The 9161-nt window shown below is 50.9% G+C and overlaps 1 protein-coding gene across 1 annotated transcript; it reads right to left on the bottom strand.

The window, feature by feature from the left end:
* Window positions 1-268: 268 nt before the first annotated feature.
* ABHD15 (abhydrolase domain containing 15) lies at window positions 269-9161 on the bottom strand. Its single transcript, XM_086359956.1, has 2 exons — window positions 8105-9161; window positions 269-4592 (listed from the first exon to the last, which is right to left on the bottom strand). The coding sequence occupies exons 1-2, from the start codon at window positions 8983-8985 to the stop codon at window positions 4067-4069; spliced, it is 1407 nt and encodes a 468-aa protein (XP_086216082.1). The 5' UTR covers window positions 8986-9161; the 3' UTR covers window positions 269-4066.

Genomic DNA, 9161 nt, shown 5'->3' with positions numbered 1-9161 from the left:
TCTATGTAGGTATCATTGATGATCAGGGAATTTTGAGCCTACTGGGAAATTATTAGCCCAGAGCAGGAGGACTGGTTATTGATTAAACAGAGCTGCCAGTGGTTAGTGTTAGTGGACACAAACCTAGATCTATAGAAGTGAAGCAACACCCAGCAAATAGTGTGCAGTGAGGCTCTGTTAACTCACAGGTAGGTAAGTGTGGCTCGGTACATAGACGATTTGAGACAAACAGCATGTTTGTTTCTGGAGATTTAAAAATGACATTCCATTGTTGCAGGGAGACTGCAGTTTATTATTCAGAGGCAAACAAGTTGGAGAGAATTTTTTGTTTAATCACACTAGCGATAGACACTAGAACAGGATATTATTATATAGGAAGGCTGGAGGAGCTAGAGAGACTTGTTTTTAAAGTGTTAATATCTTTTATTGTTTGTTTTAATGAAATTCCACTATTTCTCAGCATAGGTTCCCTCCACGATGTGTGCCAAGTGGCTGTCTAGGTTGCATATTCTACCAGAGTTGTGGGACTTCCTGCTTCCTAAGGCATTCATTCCACCTCTGGGCACTCGGACACTCCCTAGGTATAACTTCTCAATCTTAACTCTGTAAAATGTGATAAATAGTGAAAACAGTTTCTTACGCCATCCTTTGTGGCTTGGCTGTAGAATCATTGATATCACTGAATCACTGGTATCATTGGCAAGTTCTGCCAAAGTGGCCAAGTATATCTGTTTATTTAAGCATGGAGAAACTTTGAAGTTCATTTCTAAAGGAAGAAACCTTGGCATTACTCAGCGTGACTGACTGACAGAGGGTCCTGTAGTCTGGGTGGAAGATGAGTACAGAAGACTCTCCGGCTCTGGCGTGGTTTTGAGGTTGTATATAAAGCTGAAATGAGACTTCCTGTGTCAAGACCTCTTTTATAACAGCACTCAAGTCTTAGCAAGGATATCTTCTTCACACAGAGACAGTGTCTTCTCAAAATGAGGATTTGGTGCTATGTTTTTTTCACATTGTCATCTCTGGCCAAGCCACCTTGGAAACCCATGTATAAATACACAAAATACTAAATCTTTAAGAGAATTAAGTTACAGCTTAAGCACAGTTTTTGATATCAAAGGTCAGAACTTAGCAGAACTCAAAGAAACTTTGAGAAGCAGTTGTGGGCTTCCTACATTCTGATCCAGTGGATGGAGACATAACTCAGTTTCCACTTCAGAGAGAATGTCTCCTTTATTGTCTCTGGGTTGTGTTTTTTCCCCCTTTACCATTTGAAGGTGTTTATAAATAATAAAGAGACCAAAAGGGGAGGCGAGCAAGTGAATGAGACCTGAGTGGGGTGCCAGACACGCTACCTGGAAAACTCCCAACTCATGGCGCTTCCTTGGGTTTTGTTTGTGTCATCGTTTTCTTGCCTCCCCAAGTTTGTAACTTGTCAGTTTGTCCAAGGGCCATGCACTCTCTCAGAATGTGTGTCTGGGGATCTTCCATCTGGTTTCATATAATTAGCTCACAACCAAAGTGGAGCCAGTTTGGGTGAGTCCTTTATCATTAGATGAAGGGCAGTCACCCAAACCTGCTTGAACAGGAAGTACACTTTCTTGCCAAAAATGGGCTGAAAAGCAGTGATGTCACCAAACGGTGATGAGAAGACGGGACAGAAGTAGCTTTTTGAGAACGGCTTTGAGTACATTTGGCACAAGGGGCATGGAGGAGAATTGGGGTTTAGGTCATTAGAGCTGTGGATCCAAGGCAATCAGTGGAACTGGATTGGGCTGTTCTGAAAGCTTGGCTCTGGAGAGGGAAAGGCTAGTAGTAGTGTCAGAAAAGAGGGAACTAACCAAAAAAACACCTCAGATGTGAGGTTCATACTTTTATCACTTAAAGGAGACATATATATATATATATATATATCTTCCTCTACCCCCACCCCACAAGCTTGCTTTCCTGTAAAAGGTGAACCATGATTTCTCCAAAAGCTATTATCTTAAAGGACTAGAGTCTCAAGGTATCTGGCCTAGAGAAACAATCCAGATTTTAGCCCTTAGGGGCCATTTAATCCTGGGGGTGCAGGTGGCGGGGGGTGTTTAAAAAACCACTGTTTGGTTTACAGTGAGTTCTGAACTATCATAGGGTCCTGAATATGGGAGCGCCAGAGCTAATAAACGGAAATCTCCACTGTACCAGATGCTGGGGGAGAGGGTGGCCAGATGTCAGTAGTTCTTCACCAAGCCTTATACCAAGGTGGTTAGCCAGAAGTACAATGGCTTATTTGGGGTTCCCTTCCTTATTATTGGAGAAGGCAATGGCACCCCACTCCAGCACTCTTGCCTGGAAAATCCCATGGACGGAGGAGCCTGGTATTATTTCTCCTGCTCAGAAACAGTGAGAGAATGTTAGCTGAAGAACGTGGAGGAAGAGGAACCAGCAGTGGGGAAGGAGGGGGGGGAATCTTTTCATGACAGGATAAAGTGCCTTAGACAATTGAGTGTTGTCTGCCTTCCGGTTCAGATTCTTAGATTATAGAGTTTCTTCTTATTTGATCTAGAAGAACAAGAATGGGCGAAGATTATCCAAATCTAACATCATGGCCCTAGGAATTCCTCATACCAAGCCTTAGGACATGGTAATCGTCTCTCCTCCTTAAAACTGCTTTCCTGTTGGTGAGGCCAGGATGGAGCTGCTTGTCGAAACAGGTGCTTTCTTTTCTTGATGACCAATTAAAACTTCTGGGTAAAGCTTTCTTTTTTGGGGGGAGGGGACAGACTGGATGTCCTACTGTATTGCTTAATGGCCTAACCCAAACCAAGTTGCGTGGGTCAATCCATACAATACCTTATTTTACTCTAATCTTCAGCATTAGTCCTCAAAACACCGAGGTTACCAGTCAGTAAGTGGCCAGATCCAGGGGAAGCTTTTTCTTCATCTACACGGATGGATAGCCTTTTGAATAATTGAGCAGAAAAGGCGTGATAATGTGAAATATTCATAAATCACTGAGTCAGCTCCAGTCAATCTCTTGGAACTACTGTTTTCTCTAGTACCAGATGTCTCTCTAGGCTCTGAAGAGGGAAAGGCTAGCAGCAGTGTCAGAAAAGAGGGCAACTAACCAAAAAAGACCCACCTAAGATATGAGGTTTGTACTTTTACCACTTAGAGAAAGCTCACATCTCTAGAGAAAAACACCTCTCGCTGGAGCTCTCTGGAGTAATCCCCCAAAATGGTACTGGAAGGAGCACCTAGAATGTCTGAAAGCCTGGCTCCTTGAGCCATGGTCAAGCACACCCTGCGATGATTTCCTATTCTTAATCACTCCTGGAATCTCTCCAGTGAGTTTGGAGGTCCTAGGCTGAAGCCCCAGATCAGCCCCCCACGCCCAATCAAGACTTGCAGAACTCATCCAAACACTGGACCTTCGTGTTCCAGACGCAGGTGTTCACGTTCTCTGCCTTGTCGCCCTCCCCAACCCAGTCTCAGCACAGCACTGGCCGCCTCGGGCCTTTTTCACTGACACAGCCACACGGCTCTGTGAGCCGCTTCCACAGCTGTCACCACGTGAAGTCAGCGGAGCGCCACAGCCGCAGAAAAAACAAAACGAGGGAAGTGGGACCAAGACACAAACATCCTGTCTGTCCCCACTACCTCAAGTGGCTCCAGCTTGAGAAGCTGTGGGGCACAGACCTACCAATGGCTCACAAAAACGCATCTTCTCTGTGTCATTGCTAGTAAACTAGCATTTTCTCTAAAGTCCAGGAACTTAAATGGTGCTATTCTTTGGCTTATGAAGTCAATGACAGGGGACAGTGACGGGCAATGCCCCGCTGCTGAGCCAGGATGAGTTGGCATGTGCAGAGCAAGGTCTGGGCAGGAGTTCTCCCCAGGGGTCAGTGAACGCCAGCTTCCGGGGGGTTCCATCTCTTTCCACAGACCAGTTTAATAGAGGGGCTGGACCAGGGGCAAAGAGCTGCAGCGGCCTGGCCGCGTTCTGTCCTAATTGCCTGGTAAGGACTCAGCCATGCGCAGTTCTGTTCTTCCTTGTGAGGCTAGGGGCTTCTCAGGTCAGGTCTCACCGCGTATAGGATCTCTTCCAGCTAAAGATCTCCTCCAGACTGGAAGAGGGGGAGACCTCCCGCTTCGGCAGGGTTCCCCAACGACGCCGGCCCGCAAGGAAGGAAGCTCGGCGCCTGCTCAGCCCTTTCATCCTCTCTTCCGTCCGGAAGAAGTCAGTCAAGGCCCGGAAGTACTCCAAGGTGACCTCGTGGCTCCAGGCTGGCAAGGGCTCCTGGCGCAGGAAGCCGCAGTGGCCCCCGTGGCGGCTGAGCAGAAGGAAGAAGTAGGGGTTGCTGTGAAAGAGTTCAGTTGGCAGAAAGTGGTTTGGGGGCCCGCACACGGGGTCGTCGGCACTGCAGATGCACAGCACAGGTACCGCTGCCTCATCCACATCCCGGAGGGGGTCGTTGTGGTCCCAGTAGGTGTCCCAGCTGATGGGGAAGCTCTTGGTGTGGCAGAAGAGAGTCTCCTCAAACTCCCGCAGGGAGCGGCTCCTGAACAGTTTGCCGGTATCCACTGTGTCCTCCAGGGCCGTGGCGTACCTGGCAGCAAGAAGTTGGAGGAGGAAGGAAGGAAAGAGAAAATAAATTGACAGCACATGTTACAGAGTGGCTGCCCACAGGCCAGTGTCTGACCACGGAGGCTTTCTTTGGCCTTACGCTTACTCCTTGGAAGGAAAGTTATGATCAACCTAGATAGCATATTCAAAAGCAGAGACATTATTTTGCCAACAAAGGTTCGTCTAGTCAAGGCTATGGTTTTTCCTGTGGTCATGTATGGATGTGAGAGTTGGACTGTGAAGAAGGCTGAGTGCCGAAGAATTGATGCTTTTGAACTGGGGTGTTGGAAAAGACTCTTGAGAGTCCCTTGGACTGCAAGGAGATCCAACCAGTCCATTCTGAAGGAGATCAGCCCTGGGATTTCTTTGGAGGGAATGATGCTGAAGCTGAAACTCCAGTACTTTGACCACCTCATGCGAAGAGTTGACTCACTGGAAAAGACTCTGATGCTGGGAGGGATTGGGGGCAGGAGGAGAAGGGGACGACAGAGGATGAGATGGCTGGATGGCATCACTGACTCGATGGACGTGAGTCTGAGTGAACTCCGGGAGTTGGTGACGGACAGGGAGGCCTGGCGTGCTGGGATTCATGGGGTCGCAAAGAGTCGGACACGACTGAGCGACTGATCTGATCTGATAGTGTGTTTAAAAACTTCCACATTGTTGCCATCATTTAAAACCAGGAGGTTTGGGAATTCCCTGGCAGTCCCGTGCTTAAAACTGCCGTGGGCCTGGTTTGATCCCTAGTCAGGGAACTAAGGTACCACAAGCCGCACAGCGTGGCTAAAAATAATAAAATCAGGATAATTCACATAAAATGCAGCTAGCTGGCTTCTCAAAGGAAATGAGGAAGTCTGACAACATGGGCTGGCATGGCAACAATCAGGGTATTTCCGCCCTCCTTCCTGTATTACAGTTTCTATGAGGATGGTCATTCATGGCATCACCTCCTCAGCCCTGGGGCAGCATTTGACTTTACAGCTGTGACAACTGTCCCCCTGACCTCAACTTCTGACCCCTGTAGGGAACTTGCTACAAACTGTCACCTCCTGTACTCCTCTTAGAACCCACTGGCTCAGACTATCCAAACCAGCAAGTGACACCCCCATCATTAACATTTTAAGTTGTATTGGTTTGCTTGCTTTTTTAAAAATATATTTATTTATTTATTTTTAGCTGTGCTGGGTCTTTGTTGCGGCACGGCCTTTTCTCTAGTGGTGGCGAGCCTAGTTGCAGTGCACGAGGTTCTCGTTGCGGTGGCTGCTCTTGTGGAGCATGGGCTCTCACTACGTGGGCTCAGTCGTTGGGCTCCCGGGCATTAAAGCATAGGCTCAGTAGTTGTGATGTAACCGGCTTAGCTGTTCCACGGCATGTGGGATCTTCCGGGACCAGAGATTGAATCCATGTCTCCTGCATTGGCAGGCAGATTCTTTACCACTGAGCCACCAGGGAAGCCCAGTTTGGTTGTTTTTTAAAAGATAATATGCTGTCCGGATGATGACGAATGTGACCTTGATCAGTGGGGCAAGTATTTCTAGAGAGGGCTGAGTGGCGGAGGAAGTAACTGAGAGTGTAATAATTAATTTACGGGGTGAGTTCCCAAATGGGAGCCTGAGAGTAACTGCTCTGGAAAAGAGGGATATATTGGCTGTTTCCACCTCCCTGGGGAGAGCCTGGCACCCTGACCAGGAGGCCAGGATGGGTAGTTCAGTACTTAGTTTGGGTTAATTCAGCCTTAGTCAGCTGAATTTGGATAGGTGCCTCCTGCAAACAGTCAAAGAGGCTTGCCCCAAGTGGGCAATCCCCAAATTCCATGGGCAGGGCAGTTCCTAAAGGCCCAGTTTTTCTTTTCACTTCCCCCACTGTATCCTCCAGCTGGTACCTGGGGTCAGCAGCACTGATGGTGGTCATTTGTGGAAGGAAACTGACAATTAGGCCATGTGAGAGCACCTTGCCCGTGGACTGTTCCAGTGGCTTTGGATTGCCATGGTAGCATGTGGGCTGCTGTTGAGCTCAGGGTTTGGGAGGCAAAATGGAGCAAGAAAAGAAAGAAAAATCACAATTGCCACCACGTATTGGTGCCAGGCCCCGTACTTTGTTTATCTTACTTCATGCCACCTTGTGAGGTTCGATTCAGTTCAGTTCAGTTGCTCAGTCATGTCCAACTCTTTGCGACCCCATGAATCGCAGCACGCCAGGCCTCCCTGTCCATCACCAACTCCCGGAGTTCACTCAGACTCACATCCATCGAGTCAGTGATGCCATCCAGACATCTCATCCTCTGTCGTCCCCTTCTCCTCCTGCCCCCAATCCCTCCCAGCATCAGGGTCTTTTCCAATGAGTCAACTCTTCGCATGAGGTGGCCAAAATACTGGAGTTTCAGCTTTAGTATCATTCCTTCTAAAGAAATCCCAGAGGGGATCTCCTTCAGAATGGACTGGTTGGATCTCCTTGCAGTCCAAGGGACTCTCAAGAGTCATCTCCAACACCACAGTTCAAAAGCATCAATTCTTCGGCGCTCAGCCTTCTTCACAGTCCAACTCTCACATCCATACATGACCACAGGAAAAACCATAGCCTCGACTAGACGGACCTTTGTTGGCAAAGTAATGTCTCTGCTTTTGAATATGCTATCTAGGTTGGTCATAACTTTCCTTCCAAGGAGTAAGCGTCTTTTAATTTCATGGCTGCAGTCACCATCTGCGGTGATTAGTAACTCCCTTTAACTGAAGACGAAAGTGAGGCTCATAGGGATTAGCTAGACATGATGGCAACACTGTGGTGGGGCAGAAAGACCTGGGATGTGGGGTCAGACCCATTTGGGTTCAAATCCTGAATTTCCAGCAACTTAGCTAACCCCTTCATCCCCTAGGAAAGCAACAGTGTAAGCCGAGGCCTGGTTATTTGCTGTGGGACTGTCACCCAGGCCTTTTCAGTGGAAGAGTCTCCCTGTCACCCTGGTGGTAGATTCTTTTCTTTTTGGAGATTTAAAGAAATATGTTTAAACATTCTTAAAATTTTTGCATTAAATATTGAGTACATACCTAGGAATATGCAAAACACTTGTCAGGTCTAAGGAATTTCAATAAATCAAATAACCACCAAATATCTAATTTCTGTCATCTCCAGGCTCAGAGACTATAAGGAAACTTTCTGGACAATCAGTCACAATTGCTTCCAGAGCCCTCTTTGCTGATTTGACTAGGCGATGTGCAGCATCAGGTGCTTAGGTTGCTAGGATGAAATGCAGCTGAGGTGAGGCCAGGGGGCCCCCTGGGTTGGAGTCCCCGCTCCAGCTAATGATGCTGACTCAGTCGGTCCGTGGCTTTTAAATTTGCTTCTCTGATTCTGTCTAGATTAGAGGGTTTGGACGCTTCAGAAACTGTGTGGAGAACTCTGCCCAAATTGCTCTACACATGTTTGATTCAGTACCAGGCAGAACTGTTTCCCAGCCCCAAACCCCTACCCACCGCGTCTGCGGCCCCCATTACCCACCTGCTGAGGGCGATCTTCTGGTGAAGCAGAAAGCCCCGCTCATAGGGCCAGGGCAGGCCGGCCTCAAACCACTCGCGGCAGCGTAGCACGGGCGAGATGCAGGCGGCTCCGGTCATGTAGCTGGAGGAGCCACACTCGCCCAGGTAGGACAGCAGCAGCGCCGAGCCCGAGCCCTCGCTCACCGCGAACAGCGGGGCCGCGGGGTGTCGGAACCGGATGTAAGTGATGGCCTCTTTGAGGTCGGATGGGTCCCCAAAGGGTTGCAGCCGGGGGCTGACCAGTGGGCAGCCGTGGTGGCCGCGCCGGTGGAAGATCACCGGGTAGTAGCCGCGCTCCAGGGCCAGCAGGCAGAGGCCGAGCACGTTGCGGGTGAGGCGCCCCCAGGCATTGGGGATCACCAGCAGTACCGCCGGGAGGCCCCCGGCGTTGGTGGCCCGGCGGCCCCGGGCGCCAGGTCCCACCACCCAGTCCAGGGCCACCAGCCCGTCATCTGCCAACTGCAGGTACTCCCGGGCCAGCTCGGACCCCGGCCCCACCGGCAGCACGAAGTGGCAGAGGGTCTGCAGGTGGGGCCCGGACAGCCAGGGGCGCGGGCCTGGCTCCAGCGCGGCTGAGCGTCGCAGAGCGCGCAGCAGGCACTGGGCCAGCGCCGACGGCTTACAGATGAGGCTGCAGCCTCCGGGCAGCGGCTCCCGCCCGTCGCTGAACTGACCCGCGGGGCCTCCGCCGTCCACCTCCTCCCCGTGATCTTCTCCCCGCGCCCCCGGCAGGGTCCTCGCTCCGACGGCGCGCCTGCCGGGCCGCCGCAGCCTCAGGACGAGCAGGCAGAGCAGGGCGAGCGCAGCCAGAAGCAGGGCAAGGGCGGCGCCCCACGGTGGCATGGCGAGGCCGGAGAGCCCCCGGCGGGCGGTCGCGGCGGGGACGCCCCTCGGCTTGCTCCCCGCTCTGCCCGCGGCTCCGCCCGGCCGCGGCGGCCGCCCAGGGCCCTCCCGCGGGGCAGGGAGAGGGTGCGCTCGGGATTGGCCGCGGCCCCGCAGAGGCAGCCAGTTCGCGCCCG

Source organism: Bos grunniens, chromosome 19, assembly GCF_055505025.1.
Source record: "Bos grunniens cultivar Pamir isolate PY7600 chromosome 19, Bosgru_T2T1.0, whole genome shotgun sequence".
In the NCBI taxonomy this organism is placed as follows: Eukaryota; Metazoa; Chordata; class Mammalia; order Artiodactyla; family Bovidae; genus Bos; species Bos grunniens.
The sequence above is the reverse complement of the archived record's forward strand: the minus strand, read 5'-3'. Positions and strand labels throughout refer to the sequence as shown.

Bases quoted from the DNA above. Each gene is read 5' to 3' on its own strand.
- ABHD15 (XM_086359956.1), bottom strand. From the start codon at position 8,985: ATGCCACCGTGGGGCGCCGCCCTTGCCCTGCTTCTGGCTGCGCTCGCC. The intron at 4,593-8,104 runs GTGGGTAATGGG...TCTTGCTGCCAG, and splicing joins CAGAAGATCGCCCTCAGCAG to GTACGCCACGGCCCTGGAGG.